We start from the raw sequence: 26152 nt of genomic DNA, 5'->3' as shown, positions 1-26152 counted from the left end.
ATGAAATGGCTCACTACAAAGTTTTCTAATGTATACTGAGGTCTCTACATTTCACACACAAAAGGCTGCATTTTGTGGAGAACCGTTCTTGCAATGCTTGGGCCACTTCAGGACGCAACCCAATAGTGAGTTGATAGAGTTCTTACCATCAGTTTCATAGCAGACCACTCTTTTCTCTTTTTTAATTCCCTTAATGTGCTTCCATTAAGAATTAAGAGTTTCATGTTTGTTGCTAATGTTGATATGGTGTGTACAAATCCAGTAGCATCTCTTACGGCATCAGCAGCTTCATGCTGGAGATTAAATCTTGTTGCAAGATGTTTACCCCATCACATGCACTTTTTCCATGACCCTTTGCTGAAAAATATCTGTTTTTTTTCTTAATCCCTGTACTACAATTTTGACCAAGCTCATGAAGTTGAAAGTGGTTTTTTAAAATGAGATGCTGCACCATCAGTCACATACACATGTTTAGGAAATGCATGGCCCCTAGATGCTATGTCATCATTTATCATGCTGACAGTATAGCATGCATGTGCACTGTCATGAATGAGATCATCACTGACAATAGCAAAACAGCGTGATACTCCAAGGAAGCAAGCAACACGTGAATATTGATACCTATGATGTGTGCCAGTGGAAACTCTGAATTTTGTTCTGCAATGGAGTATAATATTACGCTGGAACAAATGACTTCGGATATCAGCGAATATATTACTCCAACAGATTCAATAATTTTTTTTAATAATTATGTAGCGATATAGGTTGCAATATATTTCACACGCATTTTAACAAAAGAATAAGAGCAGCAAATAGTGTAGTACCTAAACCAGTAAATATCATTTAACTTAAAATGAGCATCTTATTATTTATTAATATAGTTTACCCTGAACTCATAAAAACTTACCAAAAACTACTTTAAGCGTCACCAAATTTTATGAATTTGTCAGTGGAGGACCCCAACTCTCCCTTAGTTAACCGATATTCCATTCCCCCAAACCTCCTGCCGGCTGCCCCCCCCCCCCCCCCCCAATCCATTAGCCCCCACCTTGACCCCGACTTCTAGAATCACCCCTGGCAGCAGACCAGTTCTCAGCAAAGTCAAAATGAAGAACTAATGTATCAGTATACTGGGGTGCGGCCAATTTTACTTCTGCTATGGCCAATTTCTGAATCCTCCATATATGATTGTGATCCATTCCTTTCATGACCCAATGCCTAACCACTGTAACAAACTTCTCTGACTCTACTGTCTTCTTCACCAACTCTCAGCCTTCCCACAAGCTTAGGTTACATCATTGTCAGTATCCTGAAGGTGTAATGCTTCAACAGTCATCACTCCAGAACCAGGACATACTGCACACTCCTGCAACCAACATTTATCTTGTAGCTCTTTACATATACACAAAAGCATCAGGTCCATCTCTGTGTACTTCTTTCCTATGACACTGTTTATGGCACAACAAACAAGTTTCAAATTAGTAGAATTTTGTGAGACAAATTTAAAAATTTGGGTTCTCCTTTTTCATTAGATCTGAGTCTCTTATTGATCTTATATCTTTTTACCTTTTTCACCAATTTCACTAGCAGAAATAATATCAACTTGGTTAGGACTTTACCTTCTGCAATCTATGCCATCACTTAGGTAACATTCCAGAGCAGCAATAAGCATATCATTTTGCAACAGATGCCCACAATAAGAATCTGGGCATGCCCAAATACCTTTCTCATTGTTTATTTTATGAGCTTTTGAAATCAAATAATGTGAGGAAGCGGGTATGTATTTGTGTGTCTGCTGCTTAGAGTAGCCACCTGGTATCAGTGTCAGTAACTGTATCTTCACGCTATAGGTGGCTGCTTGGATAGCAGTATTTAGGTTTTGAAACCACACATAACAGTTCATGCATATATCACTATCTTCAGGTTCTGCACCAAGTGCATCTTCATTATACACGTCACAAAGTTTTGAAGATGTTGCTGGTGTAAAACATGTTTCAATTTTTTACACTTTCATTTTTACATACCATTTTCCTCTTGTGCTTTTAAAAATATTCATTACTGATGCTTGCCAGTAACATGTTACAGATTTTTACACAAGGAGTATAAAAGTACATTCTGAACCATAGACAAGGATACATAGTCTACATGAAAATTATTTTTACTTCTAATTTTGTGGTAATGAATTATACTGTTCATCCTAGATTCACTCATTTTATTAACTATAAATACTATTAGGGAGTACATGTATTGACACACAAGTGTAAGAATTGCCATGTCCTTGAAGAGGTTTCTACAAGACTGTCAATTATCAACTTCACACAGTATTCATGTTTCAGGCTTCTATAAGCTAAATACTAGTGCTTACCTTAACTACATTGCTATAGAAGATCAAGCTATAAACAGTATTGAGTGAATGTGTGGTAGTTCTCTAGCAATATTGTCTGTAGGCCAAATCAGCGAGAGAGATGTATAAGTGAAAGAAAGAACTGAGCTTGTTAGTTAACCTATACACATATTTGTCTCTCCTCAGTGTTTTATTGGTCCGGATGCCCCGCAACTTCACATGTAGAGCCCCATCCAGTGTATTCCCATTGATCTCTCCTTGTGATGCCTGTGTATCATTTTTACTTGTTTGAAATTGCATAATATGAATAAGTGTAAGACCAAGGGTTAAGTTGTGTATATGAACCAGTTGTCAGCCTCTTACATTATTCATTCAGCTGTGTCAACTGTGGATATATTTGGACCCTTTATTAGTGTGCTTTTGTTGCCAGCTAACATCAAGTTTTTGAAGAGTTCTCCAATGTCTCTATTAAATCATTTACGAAAATGAATGCTGGAGTGCTCCAAACATGGAACCTTTCAGGACACTGCATTTAATGTTTCTCCACTTCAAATTTAGTTCCCTTTGCAATGTTCATTTCGTGGTATGAATCTCTGATACTGTTGTGAAGATATAGTTCCATCTATGACTTTTGTGATTTTAAATATTCAATTCCCCAGTAAAATTTTATATCTCTACACATTAAATTGCAAGGAATCAGAAGAAATGGTGACAAGGGAATTTAGTTGCATAAGAACTGTGATTGTGAAATCATACATTGCTTTCTTCACAGAGAAACAGAGAACACTTTATAAAAGCCAGTCACTTGTGAAGAGGTTGTTGTTAGTAAGATAGTTCAATATTGTTATAATCCACCTATTTTTTTTTTTAAAAAAAAAAACAGCATATCTGGTGAGGAGGAGGATATATCAGTAATTAGTGACCACTAAGTTATCAACTCTTATAAATAAGTATTACTTCTGCATATTTTAGTTGTTTAGTTAGGACACCTTTGACTAAATGACTAATGGTTCTTGTATTCTCTTTAATAAATGATTAAGTGAAACAGATGTTTGCTGGTGTAGACTGCAATGAACATCAAATTAAGTAGTTTTATGTTCCATAGGTCTCTTTACACAATGTATTGCAATGATGTGGAATAAGTCACTTTACAGAATATTAACACTATTGGTATTTAAAGGTGATTGCATGTTGACCATTTGCATATCACTTCACATAATAGATAACAATGTTTAGTTTAACAACACAAGTAAGTATGTAAAACTTTTGCAGAAAATAAGCTACTAGTTTTTAAATAAAAAATTTTCCACTGCAGGAGTTGGCCAGAAGTAAATTTTTCAGCTTCCTTTATGACACAGCTTTGTTGTCTGTCAGTAATTCCGAGAAAGTCTGAAGGATCTGCTTTTGATAGTCCATTATCTGCTCCTGTGTTTTCAGCTACTGTTGGAAGATTTGTTGAATTAATGGCCAGTGATTTGATTTTAACACCATGTCCCCTATTGCTACTATCATCAGAGTGTTTCATTATTTGCAGGCCAAATGTGTACATTTAAGATGTAAGAATGGTTCAAGTTTCCATTGCTTTGTTACTCGAATTTTTAGTTTTGTGTGTGTACAATACAGTTTTTATCTTTTTGGTGACTTGGTGAAGAATTTTGCAATGCTACTTCTAGTGCTTAATTGTCTTGCTTAGAGCTATTACTCTGCATTAAACAGAGCTCTTGATTCCTAGCAGAAAATGTATTTATCCCAGATGTTAGCAACCTTGTCTCTCAGCTTCCGTCATAATTACCCCTGAACTGCAGTCAAAAATTGTGAATTCATAGTTTTTTAGGAAGGAATTAAATTTCTGATCCACTGTGTGCCTTGAGAGAACAGATTCTTTCTTTCAAAGGTCCACATTATAAGTCCAATTAAAGTTTTCCATATCGCTCTCAGCCCTATATTTGGTGCGACACATAGGTTTGTGTAAACAGTAAGTCAACAAAGAATTCTTATTTAAAAAATGGAACAAGAAAATAAAGTGTCACGTAAAATATATGCAATTTTTATGGACACTAATATCATTTTACTGATATTCCTCAGGTCATCGTGAAGTGATGGCACTACTTACTGTTAACACAGAGGAGCCACAATGCCAAGACTGGTTCTGCACTCCAACTTGTAAATGTGATTGTCATGTGACATAGAAGACTGGATATGAACACAGATGCAAAAAGAAATTTACACATTATTTCAGCTAAATCACAGTAAAGGGATAAAAGGAATGTGCTCAGTTTATTTCGCTAGCATCATATAAAAGAAAATTATATACACTGGTAATGAGTGAGTTTATTAATAATGTTTAGGAATTCTTCCATTCTCAGAAAATTTGTTGGTGTTTTACATGGTGTGATAAATGTTTTAGCAATTTAAAATGTTAAGTATCTTTTTCTCATTTATGTAAATGCATTGCTCACTATTGGTATTCTAAATTAAAGAACAATAATTTTTGAAAAGTGACATCATGATGAATCTGCCATTTATCATTTTAAGTCGTACTCTCACATTTGAGAAAAATTACACTTTCTTTGATTAAAAAAAATACAAAATACAGAAATTGTGGCAGTAGTAGCCATAAAATAGCATATAATCCAAACATGTATTTTTAGGTTTCAGGTATTGACCACAGTTGTGAATATGTATATTTTAACCTAAAAATAATTATTTTACATTTATTTTTCTAAAGGGCAATGTTTCATGAAGACACAGTGAGGAGGAATTTCCATACAATTTCTGTTGGAAATCTATATCAAATTATTTTTATTAAAATTGCTGTTAATGTGATTCAAGAATTGTAAGAATTACAAATGGCAAAACTAAGTACGTGATTGTTACCCTCCAGCTCTCTGTTTTGTCTCTTCATGTGAAAAGCAGAAATCCACATGCATCTTATAGTTATTAACTGAACTAGTTTAGTGCATTTCTTAATTGAATACTAGGCTTCCAATACACAAATAAAAAGAGAGGACGAAAACTATGAGCACTAACTGAAAACTTTTAACAGTAGCAGAAATACATAGTAAAAAAGAAAATTGAAGGAATGTCAGAAGATAACTCACTCTAAATTTCAATTGAAGATATTATGCAAGGTACAGAGCAAGAATATATTGCTTACTTAGAAATACAGTCAGGGGTGAACCTGCTGAAGGACACATCTTGATCAAGAAAATATTCAGTCTGCTGCTCGAATTTTAAAGTAAAGAATGGTAGGACAGGAGTGATAAGTGAAAGAAAAGTTAACATCTGAATATAAATAATTTATGAATGCTGTGACAGTATCATCTGAGACTGAAGTCATGTGTGGAATGTGAAATCAAGAAGTAGTAATATATCTGAGGTGGTCTAAGATGGGTGAGCATTGGGAGAAAGTGGCAGGAAATGGGATGAGGGGTTGGGGAGGCATAACTGGTAGCTCAGAGGAAGGCAGCAGGTGTGTGGGATAGGAATGTCACCAATTGTGATTACTATCTGATTTTGCAGTAGCATAGCATGACATGGGGAAAACCTGACTTGTACCCTAAAGAAATCATCAAACAAAGGAAACTGCAAGTAGGAATATCAAGAAAGTAGGAAAAGATAGATGGCTACTTACATAAAGAAGACAAGTCAACTCACAGACAGACATGATTATAAGACACTCAAATGTAGCTTTCGGCCACAGCCTTCGCACACATGACCACCATCTCCAGCATCCCATCCTACCAAGCAGAACTTTTAACTTGCCACATCCCCCATAACTTCCTACCAACCCTCCACCAAATCGAGAGCCAAAACATTCCCGTATCACTGTTGTTAGCCATTCCACCAAAACCCTCAGCTCCAAAGAAGTTTCAGTCCTATCCAAACACCTCATCTTTAGCCCTACACCCAGATTTAACCAAGTTGGACTTGTCAAAGAACTACCCACCTTCTCCCGATCCCTGCAAAGGAAGCACTTCTTTGTTGCCAATCCCTTCAATCAAAACCACCCTAATTCCAACATTCAAACCTGCCTCTTTCAGTTTGTACCACCATCCTACCGTGATCCCCCCCCCCCCTCCCCCCTTCCACCTAACCATCTTCTGGTCACCTTCCAGGAATTCCTTACCTCCAACTTAGCCTCACCATCTTTCCCCAGATCCCTTTCTCAGGACACCAACCTTTCAGTAGAAGACAGAATGGTCATACACAACCTCAAAACAAATCCCAAATCCTGACCTAATCATCCTACCTACAGACAAAGATTCCACCACTGTTGCGATGAATCGCAATGACTACCTGCCAGAGGGCCTCCGCGAATTGTCTGTCTCCTTCACCTATAAACTTTGCCAGAGTGATGCCATACTGTAAGTCCACCAAAAACTCCAATCCCTGCTTAAGGCCTTAGGCCCTTCCCAAAACATCTCCCCTGAATCCATTTCCCTCCTCACCCCTATGACACCTATCTTCTACATGCTCTCCAAAATCCATAAATCCAACAATCCTGTATGCCCCATTGTGGCTGGTTATTGCGCTCCCACTGACAGAGTTTTGGCACTCATTGAACACCTCCAACCAACTGCCCATAATCTAGTGCCCCACGTCGAAGATACCAACCACTTCCTTCATCTATTCACCACCATCTGCACCCTTTAACTCCTGGATCTCTGCTTGTCACTGTTGACACCAAAATAGGGGTATTCCAGCCCAAGATGCTGGAGATGTGCGTGTGGAGTCATGTGTGTGAGATGTGCTTGTTAGTTTGTTTGTTTGTGTGTGTGTGTGTGTGTGGGGGGGGGGGGGGGGGGGGGCACGCACCCAACTTGACATGTCTTCTTTATGATAAGCAGCATCTATGTTTTCCTACATTATTAAAGAAATCGTTCACGCACCAAACCCATGACATCACACTCTTGAATTATTCAGTTGAAAAATATTGTATGACTCACATGGAGACATTAACTATCAACAAGACAAGCAACCTACAAGTGAGATTTCTATGATAGTTAATATCCAGATCAGTGTGTTGCCTGTGCTGTTCTAAATGGACAGCTAGACTGTTAGTCATGGATAAGCACTTTAAAGAAAAATTCAAATCTGTAAATATGCTCTTCCTGTTAGAGAAAATGTTTACTCCAATGGCTTTGTTCTATAAACTGTATTAATAACAAGGACTGCTCTTTTAGGAGGAGAGAAACAGTTAATTAAACCACACATTAAGAAGAAAGTAATGGAAGATACTTATAATTATTTGCAATAATGTCATGGTATTTGCAGCAATGTCATAGATGACAGCAGAATCATTTTGTTAATTATGCAAGAAGTCAGTAGTGTCAGTAGAATGTAGTTTCTATCAAATAACTTTATTAGTATTGTGATATGAGAATGAGAAAAACACACTGAAGTAGCACAATATTTGACCACATGTTTATTAAAGCAAAATGGATTCATAGGAAAAAGTTTCTGGTGCACAACTGAATTCAAAAATTCTGTCATGACTATTCAAAGAAATTATTTAATGAGATTTTAAGGGTGGCTTCTTTTTAGAGTCAATGATTCAGTAGGACTGATTTGTGATGTTTGTAAAGGATGTTATCATGGTTTAATTGGTTTCATGTTTCACATCTGGTTCAGTTTCTGTGATTAATGATACCACTTTTATTACAACCGTTCTGTTAATTTCCTAAGGATGGAGGGGATTCAGTAAATATGGTGGGTGATTAGACATTTGCACATAATTTCTATGACAAGGAAAAATGGACTTCAGTATACAGGAAAAATCTCTCTTCACCATTAGACAAGAATCTAGTCCTGGTCCCAGCTGGTAGTGTTTTGAGTATAGATTCTGGATACACAGAGCTACATTAATTGGTACAGTGATTCAAGATGTATTGTCCCCTTTTGAAATAAAAATTCACGTTAAAGTGACCAGCACAGGAAAAAGACTGCCACATCTCTATGACACAGAAAGAATCCACTTCATTTCACACCTCTGATTCTCCATTATTCATTTTAAATACATTCTGTTATCAGTTGTTATGGATCTGACCATGACTATGAAAAGAATAGCCATGCCCAAAAGTTCCTACAACACAGGGACTTTTGTGCAATGATTAGTGGGATGATGATATGTTTTTGGGGTAACTGAAGAAATGCATGGCAGCATATATGTTGAATTCTCACAAATTCAATGCACTTGTGTACTAAACCGTAATTTGCAGTAACTGACTCATTCTGTATTCAGGTATCTGTTCACATATGGACCTGGGGCACTGAAAATAAATAAATAATGCAAGTGTTCATGTCAAGTGTAATGAAATGTAAATTTTGTTTTTCCTTATAACCAGTTCAGAGCTATTCATTCATTTACTCATAAACAAATTGAATTTCTATGAAATGCTTGCTGATGACATGCGAAGTGTAACACAATGTCATGATAAGAGAAGGTAATATGGAGCACAATATATCAACAACCTTAAGCTTTTTAGCAGAAGCTTATCACATCACAGAAATTTTTGTACCTTACACCAAGAATGAGTCTGAATTGCTATTGAGTGTGAGGTTTCTTTAAAACGTTGTACCAAGAAATAAGTTAAAAATTCTATCATCATGAAGGTTATTCAAACTTCCATTGTAAAAACAATATTTGTTATTACTGTTCTATTATCATGGCCAGGAAGATGATTTTCAGTTGCTCTTGAACAATGATGATTCTGGGGTTCACATTGTAACATTACATCTGTTACCTTTATTCCTTGCTATGTCTTATGCATTAGTTTGACTTGGTTTGACAATGGAATTGCTGTATAACATTGCAGAAATGGAATTATTCAAAGTGCTGAAATGTGGTAACTTATCTTTATTCATATCTACACCAAATGGTTTCTTCCCGTACACTGCACACAATAAAATAATTGTATCATATTATTGCAATGAAGTTATATAAAAGTGCAGGCTGAAATTTAACAAAGTGTTAAATTCAGAACTAATTGAGCCAAAGACACCTCCATTATTTACCTTGTTAGTAAACCCACATCAGCAAACCCTGCTCTCCTTTAAGCACCATGTGCCAATTGTGCCTTCAAGCTGTTCTCAAGTGGACTTACAAGAATGCAGTAAATATATAAATGATTTGCTCACCATTAAACAGTATTCAATTAAAAATTACATAAATAATTTCCAGGAACATGATGATGTTAACATGAATATAAATACAACATACAGGGGGCTTTCAATACATAATAGCCAATTTTGGTTGAAAAAAGGAAGAATTTTTACAGGACATCATGGAATATTCTTGCTTCAGCCCCGGTAGTTTCATTTGAAGTTTCAACAGGTCATGGTGTTACATTTAGCCTTCAAAATGGTGTCTGTAATGGGGCTGCATTTCAAGCAGATAGCTGTCTTTTGGCAGAAAACCAGAGTACTGCAGATAATCATAGTCTCTTGGCAGTGATGCATCTGTGAACATGACAACAAGCTCGCACAAATCTGTCCAGTTTCCTGCATGCCAGCTGGCTGTGCACAGCTGTGACTTCTGCAATATTAGAACACACAGAGACACACATTCAAGGTGACTGATCGGTGACAATCAAACATCTTGCTGCTCATCTATATGGCTGTGCTGGTAGTGATGACATGCTTGTCCACCAGTTGCAGTACTCAAAGGTGTATGCCCATTGGGTTACCTGACACCTAACAGAAGACAATAAAGAGCAATGAAGGACCATCTGAGTGGAAGCACTTATATATTATGAGGCAGATCATGACAATTTTTTGTCAAACATCATCACGGGCAATGAAATGTATGTTCACCACTTCATACTGGAAACAAAATGGCAATCCATGGATTGGCACCACACCACCTCTCCTCCAAAGAAAAAGTTCAAAGCCATGTCAGGGACTGGATGTTTGTGTCGTCATCATCATCATCATCATCATCATCATCATCATCATCATCATCATCATCCTCATTTCATCCTCATTGATGTGCAAGTCGCTGAAGTAGCGTCACCTCAAAAGACTCGCACCAGGCGATCAGCCCTACCCACTGGGAGGCCCTCATCGCACGACATTTCATTTCAACTGGTAAAGTCATGGCAATGGTCTTCTGGGACTTTGAAAGGGATATTCTGTTTCATGTCCTCCATGATGGCGCAATGATCAGCTCTGAAGTGTGTTGTGCTACCCTCCAGAAATTGAAGAACAATCTTCAGCATGTTCTTCACCACAAAAATGCAGACAGACTTCTCCTTCTCTATGTCTACAAAAGTCTCACAAAAATCTGTGCGCCTGAGAGGATCTTACAAAATTTTATTGGGCTGTTCTTCCTTGTCCACCCCAGCGTCTGCTCTCACTTTCTAACTTCCATATGTTTGACTCAATGAAGGATGCACTCCACAAGAAGCAATGTGCAGATGATGATGATGATGATGTTACTGATGCAGCAAGATGTTGGCTCTGACATTGACCAGTTTAGTGGTACCATGTGAGCCTAAAGGCCCTCCCAGTAAGGTGGCATAAGGCTATTGCATCGAATGGAGATAATGTTGAAAAATAGGGTTTTGTAATGAAAAGCATGGGGAATAATATGGTGTATTGGAATCCTGAATAAAACCAACCTGCTTTCGGAAAAAAAAGTGTTACATTACTTATTGACTACACCTTGTACATAAACAGACATACAGGGTGCCCATATAACAATGTCCCAGTTATAAACTTTAATAGTATCAATTGTGAGCACTGTAGGGTGTTGGTTCAAGGTCATGATTAAAGCTTGACAAACAGTTTTAGATAAGTGCATGCATGACTATTGCTTTTCATGACTATTGCTTTTTTTGCCTCTCCTGCAGTGCCACATACACAAAATGACAGCTCCTGAGCATGAAGCATTTTGCATTGTGCAGTTTTCTAAGAGTGAATCTGTGTGCACATGAAAAGAGAAAAGCATGGGACAAGCAAATGTGTCTGGGGAGGATATTTACTGGGTCAGAGCATCATCATACCTTCATAGGCTTACGAAACCTATTTCGAAAGAATGTCTTGAACTTCAGTTGCCAGAGATGACTGTGGCAGGTTTTAAGAAAACATTTACACATGTGTTCATACTGGTTGTGGTTGTTAGGCTTTAAAGCCAAATGACTATGGTGTATGTTATAATATTGCAAGTAAAGTGTTGCATTGAGAAGGTGACTTTGAACATCATGTAGTATTTAGTGATGAGGTAACTTTTTATCTATGTGGGACAGTAAATATCCATAATTTTCATTATCTGAGGGTCAGAACATCCTCATGAACCTGTGCAGTATCAAAGAGATTCCTCAAAATTAACTGCTCTCTGTGCTGTCCCCCGCCAAAAATTGTACGGATCATTTTTTCTCACTGAAGCTACCATGATGGGTAGTGTATTTGGTTCTATTGCAAGAATAGCTCTTTCTCCAATTAGAAGGTGAACCTGAAAACTTTACTTGGCAAAAAGATGGAGCTCTCCTGATTGGCATCTCTTTGTAAGAGACAGGTTGAATGTCAAAATATGTGACTTTTGGATTGGTTGTAAAGGGAAATATAAAAGCACTCTTTTCCACTGACCTCCAAGTTCACTTGACCCAACACCATGTAGTTTTTTTCCTTGGGGTTTATAAAAGATTTTCTGCCACTGTGTAATAATTTGGCAGAGTTGAGACACAGAGCTGAAGAGGCAACTGTTGCCGTTACTCGTACTTGGTAGCCAAAGTGTGGAAGAACTGGACTATAGGTTGGATGTGTGTCATATAACTAAAGGTGCACATATTGAACAGCTGTAAGAAAAACTAGGTTAGTTTATCTTCAATTTGATATGTGATTTATTGTAAATAGTCTAAATTAACTAGTATAACATAGCATTGAAAGAAGGACTTTTTATGGACACACTGTACATCAACACACATACATATATGGGTAATGTCAAGTTCCTGGACTTTATTCACATATCACTGAACTAAAATTAATAAATAGTGACTAAATAATATAAGTTTTGCTAACCTATAGAGAGATAGTGGAAAGTGTTGACATATCCCAAATACTTTCCAGCCCTTGTACCTAATATCATGAAAATAAATTAATTCTGTCAAGTTTATCCTGTAAGTATGTGGTAGACAAAGTCATATAAGTAGTATATGGTCAAGTTGGGGGCAAGAAGAGTGTGTGGGGGATGAAAGGTGATTGAAGGTGATTGGTTGGGAGAGGGGGGGAGGGGCGGGAAGAGGGAGAGGGAGGAGGAGGGGGGAAAGAGGGAGAGAGATGGGGAGGAAGGAGGGAGGGAGGGAGGGGGGAGGGAAGGAGGGAGGGAGGGGGGAGGGAAGGAGGGGGAGGGGAGGGAGGGAGGGGGGGAGAGAGAGAGACCAGAAAGCGATTTTTTTTACTCTAATTGTTGCTGGGTTCTGCCAAGAAATTAAATTCTGTACAATTCAAATAATGATTCAGGGCAGTTTTTAAGTGCGTTAGAGAGCAGGTGAAATGGAGGGAGTAATTAGAACTTTAGAGATGATTGACATTAAACTAATTACAGACAGAGTTATACAGTATGGCTGAGGCAATGGGAAGAAATTGGTCATCTTTTGTCTAAATGAAAAATTCTAGTATTTGTCTAGTATGAAACTTCCTGGCAGATTAAAACTGTGTGCCCGACCGAGACTCGAACTCGGGACCTTTGCCTTTCGCGGGCAAGTGCTCTACCAACTGAGCTACTGAAGCACGACTCACGCCCGGTACTCACAGCTTTACTTCTGCCAGTACCTCGTCTCCTACCTTCCAAACTTTACAGAAGCTCTCCTGCGAACCTTGCAGAACTAGCACTCCTGAAAGAAAGGATATTGTCTAGTATGTTTTAGAAGAAGAATGGAATCTATGGTAGGATGTCAGGAAAGGGATTTGAAGCAAGCTCTGAATTTAGTGCCAGTGTCATAACCACTATATAGCGTAATTAAGCCTGTGTGGTGAATATTTAATTGATGACCTACTATTCTAATAATTGCCATCTATCCTGGTGTTTCCATTACCATGATTATATGGAATTTTTAACACTTGAAAATGTGTGGCTCAATTAGTAAGCACTAAAGTACAGATCCAAATGTCAGTCATTATATCCCTGGTTAGTTTGAGAATTTTTATCTGTCACTTATGATTTCTTTTACCTCTGTGGTTTGGAAACCACATTAAATTGTAGGTCTCCTTCAAACTGGCTGGCTGAATCAGTCAGAGGAAGGCAATTACACACAAGGTTGAGCACAAGGATATGTAAAGAAAGCACTGTAATGTTCAAACCAACTACTGAGTTGGTGACAGCTTCACCACAGAACTTGAAACATTCAAAATAATAGTGAAATGTCATATGTATGACCCACTGACCAAGAAATAATCTTAACTAATGATAACAGAAGCACTGAGTTTTTGACAGGGACACAAAAAAAAGATGAAAAATGTGTGACTTCCAACAATTAATGCTTCTGCTATCCAATGAGTGGTCTCCTTTACTTTTAAAGTATTCAAATTCTACCAGAACTGTTTACACTAATGATACATAGCTTACACAAGTAAAAAAAACCTATGCAACATCTCTGATAACATTTGAAGGCAAGAAAGATGTATTTAGAACTATTAGGTTTTGCAATGAAGGCAAACTGAAACCAATTTGAAAACAGTAACAGTGGGGCTGGAAGAAAACAACTTCAAAGATTAAGTTAAAAAAAATGAAAGCCATAACATTTTCATTTTGATGTGATATGGGGTTTCACTTTTCTGATGCCCTTTTAAACACTAAACTAATTATATTCTCTGTTGCCACATGATCATTTGAGATGTGCTAATCATATGTTCTGCTAAAGATGCATATGATAATATTAATAGATTGTGAACTGAACAAGAGCTCCATAAGGAAATGTTATTCTTGATGATGGTACAGGGAAACCGTGGTGCACAGCCTTATTGAAGAATGATGGTTTCTACAGATTCAAGTAACATTTTAAATGCCTATGCTTTTATTAGCAAAAAGAGTTGTTTTTAGCAACAGACAAACTCCAGCATGGGAGGAAATTTAAACTAGACATATGTAAATCCAAATGGGTATCCCACATTTCAGCACTATACCAATATAGGGAATGTAAGTTTGATTTTCCTACAGAATTTGATAAAGACACAGCAGTTAGGTATGTAAATGGATAAAATGAAATGTTGCTAACAGAAAAGCATGCAAACATACATTAAAAGTCACCCAAGAAGAAATATAACAAAACTGGATTAGTTATCATTAAAGTCATTTTCCATTAATTTAACATTTGTTGCTTGCTGACTTGTGTTTTTCTTCCTGTCTCTTTGTTTAAAGACTACAGATATGATTTATTATGTGTTTATTGACAGTAATAACAATTTGAAGGAAGATCCATAATTAAAAAAAAAAAAAAAAAAAAAAGAAAAAAGAAAAAAAGGAAATGAGCGTTTGATGTCATTGGGCGGGAAGCCCGTTGCAGGGCAGGTCTGGCCACCTTGGTGCAGGTCTTATTACATTCAATGCCACATCGGGTGACCTGCGTGCCAGATGGGGATGAAATGATGATGAAGACAGCACAGCACCCAATCCCTGAGCAGAGAAAATCCCCGACCCAGCCGGGAATCAAACCTGGGCCCATAGGATGGCAATCTGTCATGCAGACCACTCAGCTTTCGGGGTAGACATCGAATATAATGTATATATGAAAACAAATCACTATGCACTGAACAAAGGTGGCAATGTTAGTAGACAGCAATAGCTGCTGCCTGTGTGTGCATGTGAAACTTCCTCTCAGATTAAAACTGTGCGCTGGACTGGGACTCAAATCTGGGACCTTTGCCTTTCTGGAAACAACCCACAGGCTGTGGCTAAGCCATGTCTCTGCAATATCCTTTATTCCATTAGTGCTAGTCCTGCTAGGTATAAAGGAGAACTTCTTTGTAGTTTAAAAGGTAGGAGATGAGATAGTGGTGGGAGTAAACCTGTGAGGGCAGGTCTGGAGTTGTCTTTGGATAGCTCAGTCAACAAAGCACTTGTCTGTGAAAGGCAAAGGCACCGGGTTCAAGTCACAGTGCGGCACGCACTTTGAAACTTGCCAGGAAGTTTCAAATCAGTGCACACTCTACCGAAGATCAAAAAATTCTTTGTGTGTGTGTTCTGTGGATAGTGCAATTTTAAATCATCTGTGAGCGCTCAAAACAAAATCCCATTCTTGAATGAAATATTCTCATTGGTAACTGATTTGACTCATTCATAAAAGACAATAATCATTGATAGTGATACTAGTTGTCAGAAGGAACAAAAATACAATTGATTTGCTAAAGTCATAATTTCTAGATAGGCATTCAAAACCAACATAACAGTTTTCAGTTTCTGAAAATATTTTCAAACATAGTATTTACTGGCTAATAAATGATTGCACTCATTGAAATATTCAAAGGATACTTTTACACCTACAATTCTTGAAGAACTGATTTCTTACTGGATTAGAACAAAGATTAAATCATATTTGCAGTTCATATTGAACACAGTAAATTTTTAAGTTCTGACATTTCTAGTAACACTGGTTAGTTCCCCTTATCCACTTTTGATACCATCAGTTTGCTGGCTATGTTATATGCACTGACACAGATGGCGCAGTTGGTGTGGCAACGTATTCTGAAGCATATATAACAGCCCAAAAAGAATGGAAAGTGGGGGACAACTTGTAACACACAATGAGGTACTGTGTTGTGAGAATTCATTGATGAAGAAAATAAAACTGTGGCTATGTAGATAGTGCACAATACAGTTTGGTGCTAAACCAAGTTTGTTATTAAATAGAATTATGTTGAGAAGTGGGAACTTATCACTAGCATGACATCTGAAAAAGCTGTTTGATGTATTAAATTACTTTTAATAGATTTTGTAAATTAACAGCGTTTTCAAAATTAAAACATACACAAAATGTGTACTCTATGCAGACAGCCAGTCACATATAGTAGTACTTGTGTCTGGACTTTTCATCCATCTGCACCCTGATCCTAACCTAACAACTTTGTGGTGGCAGTGTAGAAATTTCAAAGCATTTCAGTCTGAGTTTGTATTATTTTGGTTACAGTAACAGCACAGTGTGTAGGGATGATGTTTCATATTACTGAACACAGTAAAAAAAAAAAAAATGGCAATAGCACTCTGTCTGTATAGTGAACTACTTGGAAATGTTTCGGTTTAGTTTCTTCTGATAGACACTGTCACTGTACATTTGACCAAAGGGAGACAGTAGAGACTTAGCCATTATTCTTAGGCAAAGTAGGATCTCACTATGACTCTCACGTGATATTCTCTTGTTGGTACAAGCCAGCCATGAGGAACTGCTTTAAATGGGAATTGACTGTTTTTCTAGTAAGGTATTGTCACAATGTTTTGTAAAACTGATACTGATGTAGTATCATGCTATTTGAAACTTAAGAGAGAGAGGACAGGATGATAGAAAATCAGTGGATTCATGATATATTGGTACATAATATCATCTGATTTTTTATGGCATATGAAATGTGTCAGCTGATACTCGGAATTTTATTTAAGTGCCATGATTAAAGATCATCATGTAGCATAATGAAAATGTTGCAACATCATGTACTTTTATAAATACAATTTGAAGAAATATTGGTAATGGTCTCAGCTTGTTTATTAATTATAGAGAAAAAAAAGGGGGAATGGTACTGTATTTCAGTAAAAGGCATTTGTACTTGACAAACCAAGTATGTTATATGGCATTTAGCAGAAATAATCAGTTTTGCATTTGAATGGTCACGTTACACACTGGAGAGATTCTTTTCGATATCTTTCTTGCTGCAATTAAAATAATACTAAAAAATTGAACTAACAAAGCATACACACTTTTTCTAATTAAGGATGATTGTCAGATACTACATTTATGACACTAGCATTCTTTTTGTTGCTGGGAAATTCATAAATGTTATAATATAATGTTTCAGCAGTGTTCACACTTTAAGATTTGACTGTATTAGTAACAGTAATGATTAGTTCTACCCAGATTAACAATATTTTATCATAAATAAATAATAAAAATAATTTAATAAAAACATCTTCTAGAATAAAAACTAAACATCAGTCATTTAGAATTGAAGCATCTCTTTATGAAGAGGCATTCATAATTTTTTCATTAAGTAGTAATAAAATAGTTCCTCAGTAAAGCCATAATGGCTTTCTGGAGTCCTGCAGTAGTGAAAGACCTGATTTTCTAATTTAAAATTTCAACAATTGATAAATAGCTACAATTATTACTTCCTATGCAATGTGAAGAAACCATTTCATATATCATATTTGTATTAGTCTTTTTTTGACCGTGGCATGCTATTCAGCCAAGTGGCAACTACTGGAGCATGAATCACATATATCCTGACATCATATTTACAAAATATTTGTAAAAACCAATAGACTCTTTCATAGTGAAATACATATTGGTCATCTGCTGTAGTGTATCAAGCATGAAAATAAATTTAACTAATGCTGATAAAAAAATAAGAGCACATGCATAGGAAATAACAAATTGTTAACCGTAAATAGAATGTTATCTACAGAGTGGCAAATAATAGTTCACAATTGAGAGAGAGAGAGAGATTGTCTTATTGTACACACAAACAAAAATTAAATACTTTTAAAATGTTTAATTTTATAAAATCTGATGCTGATTGTTGTGTAGTAGGCTTGGATAAAAATTTCACTCACATTCAACAATGATTATTGTTAAAATATTGCTTCTTGATGGGCAAGTACATAGTGCCAAAAAAATGCACTGTACGAGTAAATTTCCCCTGAAAATTATCTGCATTTCTGAATGCTTTTCATTTTACTTTAATAATGTGCATACAGAGAAATTACAATTAAAAGAATAATTGTTAATATTAGATATTTTGTTATATAAATTAGTGTATCTTTTGTTACAAAATTTACATGCATATAAATAAAATTCAGTCATTTGTGACTAGATTTATGTAAACATTTACAAATGATACACTGAAGTTTTTCTGGAAAGCTCTAGGATAGTTTTAATCAGTTCTTTGGAAAGTACATGTCCACAGGACCATAATGTCTTTGGTGTTATAAGTTTCATACCAACAGATTTGGTTTCTAATTTACTAAGATCTTCTTGGTTCAAGCTTCTGAGACAAGCTTGTTAGAACTCTCTGGTTATCTATTGTCCTCAAGCAACTGATGTACGATCGTACCTCTGCTTCACTTTTTGGAGATGGTGGTTCTAGAACTAAAAGAACCAACAGTAATGTGTAAATAATACATGTTCTGTGCACATAAAAGTAAAGAGAAAATTTTTTTAACTTTAATAATGATGTATAGCAGTTCTATTTACAGGGGTTCATGTAGAAGATCAGATGTTTTCTAAAACATTTAATTCTGAAGCAGCTTCTATCAATACAAAATAACATTATAATAAAATTATATATTGGCATATCAATATAATGGAAGGAAACATTCCACGTGGGAAAAATTATATATAAAAACAAAGATGAGGTGACTTACCGAACAAAAGCGCTGGCAGGTCGATAGACACACAAACAAACACAAACATACACACAAAATTCAAGCTTTCGCAACAAACTGTTGCCTCATCAGGAAAGAGGGAAGGAGAGGGGAAGACGAAAGGAAGTGGGTTTTAAGGGAGAGGGTAAGGAGTCATTCCAATCCCGGGAGCGGAAAGACTTACCTTAGGGGGGAAAAAAGGACAGGTATACATTCGCACACACGTACATATCCATCCACACATGTGTGGATGGATATGTGCGTGTGTGCGAGTGTATACCTGTCCTTTTTTCCCCCCTAAGGTAAGTCTTTCCGCTCCCGGGATTGGAATGACTCCTTACCCTCTCCCTTAAAACCCACTTCCTTTCGTCTTCCCCTCTCCTTCCCTCTTTCCTGATGAGGCAACAGTTTGTTGCGAAAGCTTGAATTTTGTGTGTATGTTTGTGTTTGTTTGTGTGTCTATCGACCTGCCAGCGCTTTTGTTCGGTAAGTCATCTCATCTTTGTTTTTATATATAATATATATTGGCATATGCATTTTTGGTATCTGGACACTGGAAATATTGTGAATACTGTACTCAATAATGTTTCCATATTCAACTCCTCATGACAGTTTATTGGTAGTTTTTAAATTTTATATTCAAAATTTTCAATAAGATTCATCAATGTTCTTTGAAAATGTTATATTTCATGGGGGAGAGGTTGCTCCTGAATGTAATACAGTGGACTCTCAACTATCTGCCTTATGTCTATCTAGCCTCTGTACTATCCAGCCTAATTAGTTAATATTGTAAAAATATTTCTCCATGATGAAGTCTATTATATGTTCTGTTCTTTTCCAAAGCCTTAGCAAGTGGGCTCTGGCTACAATGCTGTGCCACTCAGAAACAACTATTAATACTCTTAGAGAGCAGCTCTGTAGGCAACTGTGTGGTGTTTCTTCAGTTGCATGTGCATTGGTAAATTGTTGTTTTGTGCAATTCTTTTTCTTTTATTTAAGGAATCCAAAATGAGTGATAAAAAAACTTGTAGTGAGTATGGATCAAAAACTTCATGCTGAAATGTGACTGGGTTCTGAGGTTACAGCCAAAACTACTGCTTTGGAGTTAGATGTAGGAAAAAGTACTGTTGGATACAAGATGAAAAATGAGCAGAAATTGGAAAGGGGTGTGCTTTCCAAGCTAATGGAAATGAAATAAAAGTAAGGCAGATAATGCTGTAAGGTAAACATAAAGAAGTTGAGATAGCTTTATTTTTGTGGCATGAACATTTAAGATGAAAATATTTGCCTATTAATCAATGGCAAATGGAAGAAGAAGATTCAAACTATACTACAATTGATGGATGGTTGGATTGGTGGAAAAAATGATTCAGCATTTGCCAGGTTACTGTTAGTGCTCTGTTGACAAAGAGACTGTGCCATTCTATAAAGACTATCATAAGAAGTTAATTGATGACTAAGGAATTTCTGGTGAGCAGCTGTACTATTGCAGTGAGAGTGGTCTGAATTATAAGATGCTCCTTACAAAAATGCTTGCTTCAAAAAAGGAAGTATGATTCCCAGATACAAGTTCTAACAGAGTTCAGAATTTAAACGAACCTTCAATTTGAGAAAGGAACTAAACAGCATAATTCTGGTACACTAGATCAACAAACACAGTTGTAGGTTAAAAATTTTCAACAGTCACCAAAAATTTTATTTTCACCCAGTTTCATCTCATTCAATGTGAAATGCAAACTATATTTAGTAAATTAAAATATTTGATGGCTAAAAAGTAAATTTAATGAACTATTTATCAGCATTGATGAATTCGAGTCAACCAACCCAGTTGACATAATCTGTCTCTCTAAACATCATGTGACCACTGATATAGATGCGTTAAGTCTTGCAGGATCTAGGTTAGCTTCTCACTTTTGTAGAGCAGAAATGGAGAATGGAGGAGTTGCCAGATTCATCAGGAACTGCCACAAGTTTAATGCCATAGACATTCATACATTTTGTCTACTGCAGCACATGGAAGCATGCATAACAGAAGTAGACTTTCATAATAAATCATTCACAATAGTAAGTGTATACCGAGTACCAGCAGGTAATTTTAATCTTCATAAATCACTTTGAAGCTCTATTGGCCTACTAAAAATTATATAGTGGTTAGTGGCGATTTTAACATAGATTTTTTTGAAAGCTCTTCAAGTAAGAACTTATTGCAGTCAGTGCATTGTCATTCAACTTAATTAATACTTTTAACTTTCAAACTAGAATATCTAAGGGCTCAAAGATGTCCATTTATAATATCTTTACAGAAAAGTCTAATGAACACATTTATATCATAAAACCTATAATAAGTAGTCTCTCAGATCATGACATGCAGTTCCTTTTGCTAAATGTTAATACTGACCAGGATATAAAATTTACTACATCTGAATTCAAGAGGCTAGCCATTAAGCTAAAAATTGGTTGTTTCCTGAAACTCCTCAAAGACATGAATTGGAGTAACGTGTACAATGCTCATAGCATGTTTTCCTCCAAACCTAGATTAGATCCTTGTTTTTTTTAAAAAAACTATGGATTATACAAGGAATAAAGCTATCCTGTAAGACAAAATGGAAACTACATTTATCAGTCACAAACAGATCTGATGTAAATAAATGCTGCAGACTGCAAAATATTGAAGATAGTAATATGGACATCAAAGTAAATGCTTTATGATAACAGGATAGTCACATCAAATAAGAAAATAAAGACAATGTGGGATTTCTGTTGGGTTGTAGCCCAAGGAAACATGCACATTTCTGTAGGGCTTGGTATACTGCATACAGACGTCCACATTACAACATATCATGCAGCGAATTCAACAAGCAAGATGGCATGGGCCATCAGGTTCACAAAGTCAAAGAACTTGCAATGGCATAGATACATTGTTTGTACTTGTTGATGCCACAGCAATATGGTTTATAGTGAAGGCAGGGACTAATACAATCACAGACGAAGAGAAGCACATAGCATTAAGAGTAAATGTTACATGGGTAACAGATGTGTGCAGTGTTGCTGAACTTCTCATTAAGCACTTCATAACTGTTACTAAAAAGATGGGGTTGTCAGGTTCTGTAGATGCTGCCTTGAATATCTCAGACCAGCTGCTAAAAATAACTACAATAACATGAGTATGATCCTCACAACACCAGTAGAAGTAATCATCACGGTAAAATCGTTCAAATCGCAAAAATCTGTTGTTGTTGTTGTGGTCTTCAGTCCTGAGTCTGGTTTGATGCAGCTCGCATCTAGTGCGTATGATAACATGTCAATGAAGATGATTAAAAAGTGAGCAAGCCTCTGAGTTTAGTGATATTTCTAATTATTTGTGTAACCAGTCTTATCAGTGGAACATTCCCTGAACAGTTGAAATATGCTAAAATTAAGCCTTTGTATAAGAATGGAGATAAAGAAATACCATCAAACTTCTGTCCAATTCCACTTTTACCTGCATCCTCAAAAATTTTAGAGAGATGATATACAGTCTTTTATTAACCATCTGACCACCAATAAAATATTATCCAAGTCACAACTTGGATTTCTAAAGGGTTTTGATATTGAGAAGGCTATCTACACATACAGCGAGAATGTACTTAATTAGACAATAAATTACAGGCTAAGTGAATTAGAATGTTATGGAGTAACAGGAACTGCTGCAAAATTATTCAAATCCTATATCTCTGATGGAAAACAAAGTGTCAATAGAAAGGACATGCATTAAATATCAGGCACCATCTAAATGTGAACAATAATGTGTGGTGTCCCCCAAGGTTCCATCTTAACACACTTACTTTTTCTTCTGCATGACCTTTCATCAGTAACATTACCAGCCACCAAGTTTGTTTTGTTTGCAGATGATAGAAACATTGCAATAAATAGTAAATCAAATATAGCCTTAGAAAGGTCGGCTAATGAAATTTTCTTTGACATTAATAATGGATTAATGGCCAATTCTCTGTCACTAAACCTTGGGGGGGAAAAAAACTATATGCTGTTCAGAACTTGTAAAAGATTTCCTGCCAGTATACACCTAAAATATGACAACAAGCCGACAGAAGAAGTTGACAATATTAAATTCTTAGGATTACAACTTGATAATACATTTAACTGGAAGGTGCATACCACAGAACTGCTGAGTGCCTAAACAAATCTCTGTTTCCAAGCCAAATGTTGTCAGACATAGGTGATATTAAAATAAAAAAAGGTAGTGTACTATGCTTACCTTCATTCTGTAATGTCATACAGGATTATTCTCTGGGTAACTCATCAAATGAAGCTAAAGTGTTCTAAGCCAAAGAAAGTGCTTTATGAATTATTTGTGGTGTGAACTCAAGAACATCCTGCAGAGGAAACTGCTAAAAGCCAGCTGTAATCAACTCTGTAAAGTTCTAGCTCATATATTCAATTCCTCTCTAAATCAAGGTATCTTCCCTGACAGAATGAAGTATTTTACCGTGAAGCCCCTCTACAAAAAAGGTGATCCCACAGATGTTTCCAACTATCATCCTATCTCTTCTGTAACAGCATTTTCTAAAGTTTTTCAAAAATTAATATACGCCAGGATTGTCAATCACCTTGAAAAATTTGCACCAATTAGTAAACAACAATTTGGTCTCAGATAAGGCATATCTACAACCAAAGCAATTTACACGCTTACAAATAACATTGTAGAATGCCTTGACAAGAAAAAATTACCCATTGGCATATTCTGTGACCTGACTAAGGCTTTCGACTGCGTCGGTCACACAATACTTTTACGAAAAGCACCCCAATATGGAATCCGTGGACAAATGGGTAACTGGCTCAGATCATATCTAGAAGACAGACAACAAAAAATAGTATTAGGTGTTAAAAATCTACAAGTAGGAGAGGTAGAGTCTGACTGGGGAACAGTACATCATGGAGTTCCACAAGGGTCAGTCCTTGGTCCCATCTTATTTATTATATATATTAATGACCTACCCTTGTCCTCAAATAGTGCTATCAATATCACAATGTTTGCAGATGATAAGTATAGTGACAGCTCACAAAACCTCCACTGACGTAGAGTTAAATACCAACCAAGCACTTGCAAACGCTCTGAACTGGTTCACGGCAAATTCTCTAGCAATAAACCTCAGTAAAACAAATTACATGCAGTTCCAGTCCAGTTACATAAGCTCAGAAGAGATTAACATTGCACACGAGAGCCAACAGTTACAGAGCGTTCAGTGCACATAGTTCCTAGGCGTTCACATAGATAACCGGCTCAACTGGGAATTCTGCATACAGCAAACACTAAAAAAGCTTAGCTCAGCAACATTTGCCATCCGAATAATCTCCAAAATTGGAGACATCAACGTATCAAGGTCTGCATATTTTGGCATTTTGGCTACTTTCATTCAGTGATGTGCTATGGAATAATCTTTTGGGGCAACGCACCACTTTCAAAAATAATTTTTGTAAGCCAGAAAAAAGTAGTCCGAATTATATGTAGTGTCCCTCCAAGAACATCATGTCAAAATCTTTTTAAACAGTTAGGTATATTAACCACTACCTCACAATATCTCCTCTCACTCATGGCTTTCACTCTTCTCAACTCCTCTGAATATGAAACAAATGAGGCATACCATCATTATAACACAAGACGGAAAGGTGATATGCACTGTGAATGGAAAAATCTCTCTCTGGTACAAAAAGGGGTAAAGTACACAACTACAAAAATCTTTAACGCACTGCCAAGTAATATAAAGTTTCTAAAAGAAAATGAAATGCTATTCAAAAAAGAGCTAAAGGAATTCCTACTGGAAAAATGTTTCTACTCTTTAGATGAATTCTTCAACAGAGATAAATAATTTGAGTAGCAATTCAGATTATTTCCTTTGTCATTGTTATCTGTATTGTTTTTTATCACTATTGTAATTTTGTATTGTATTGTATTGTATTGTTTATTATATTGATTATATTATTGTACTGTAGCAGTTTTGAATCATTCATCTACCATGTGTAATATACCAGTATGTATTGTATTGTATGATATCTATATTGTATCTGCTTTGACTCATTCCACATCCATGCTTAATCATGCATTACTGGATCTATGGAATATGTATCTCAAATAATAAATAAAAAGGGCTGTTTAAGGAACAGAGGATGCTAACAACTGCTTCCCAATATATTTATTCTTAGTGAAATTTGTTATTAAAAATTTGTCTTTTATTTTCAAAGCAAGAGCTCAGTTCATGAAATCAACCTAGAAATAATAATAACTTTCACAAAGATTTAAAGTCATTTACTTTGGTTCAGAAAGGTGTCCACTATTCAGTAACAAACATTTTCAATAACACACCAGCAGCCACAAAAATTTGACTATTAATAAAGTTCAGTTTGAGAAGAGTCTATAAAGGATTTATTGGTGGCCAACTCCTCCTGTTCCATTGATGAATTTCTTAGCAGAACTGACTGATGTGGGTATGTTATTAAAAAATGTCACAGAATGTGAATATCAACAATGTAGGAAAAGACAGATTGCTACTTACTGTAAAGAAGACACATTAAGTTGCAGACAAATTACACTTACATAACTCTTTCAGCCACAGCCTTCATCAGTAAAAGAGACATACACACAAGCAAGCACACCTCATGCACACATGGCAGCTAACTCCAGCATCTCGTGCCAAGATGCTGGAGTTGGTGGTCATGCGTGCATGAGGTATGCTTGTTTGTGTGTATGAATGATTTGTGTATCTCTCTTACTGATGAAAGCTGTGGCCAAACGCTTCACGTAAGTGTCTTAATTGTGCGTGTCTGCAACCTAATGTGTCTCCTTTATGGTAAGTAGCAATCTGTCTTTTCCTACAGTGTTGATATTCCTACTAGAGTTTCCATTGTTTGGGGTAATGTGAATATTGTGTACAATCTGACATTTTTTACAAATTTTATGCAGTAATGTGACCACAAGAGATTAATGATGTTAAAATAATAGAAACAATTTTGTATTAAATGATGTCCAACATATTATGTACGTACTATGTATCAACAAGGTCTCATGGACAAATAAATAAATAAACTGCTGTAAAACACTTTTTATTTTATTTCTTTGTTTGAAGATGCATGGGTACAATAGCCTCAGAATTATCATATGCATCTAAGTGTTGTTGTTGTTGTTGTTCTTTGATGTTGTTTGATGCAGCTCTCCATGCAACTCTATCCTGTGCAAGCTTCTTCAT

The 26152-nt window shown here is 36.2% G+C and overlaps 1 protein-coding gene across 1 annotated transcript in view; it reads right to left on the bottom strand.

The window, feature by feature from the left end:
• Positions 1 to 18248: 18248 nt before the first annotated feature.
• Positions 18249 to 26152, bottom strand: part of LOC124606041 (rap guanine nucleotide exchange factor 4) — a 181068-nt gene continuing 173164 nt past the window's right edge. Inside the window, exon 15 of the mRNA XM_047138004.1 lies at positions 18249 to 18636. Within this exon, the coding sequence (XP_046993960.1) occupies positions 18512 to 18636 (125 nt within the window). The 3' untranslated portion in view covers positions 18249 to 18511. The remainder of the gene's footprint in view (positions 18637 to 26152) is intronic.

Source organism: Schistocerca americana, chromosome 3 (genome assembly GCF_021461395.2).
Source record: "Schistocerca americana isolate TAMUIC-IGC-003095 chromosome 3, iqSchAmer2.1, whole genome shotgun sequence".
In the NCBI taxonomy this organism is placed as follows: domain Eukaryota; kingdom Metazoa; phylum Arthropoda; class Insecta; order Orthoptera; family Acrididae; genus Schistocerca; species Schistocerca americana.
The sequence above is the reverse complement of the archived record's forward strand: the minus strand, read 5'-3'. Positions and strand labels throughout refer to the sequence as shown.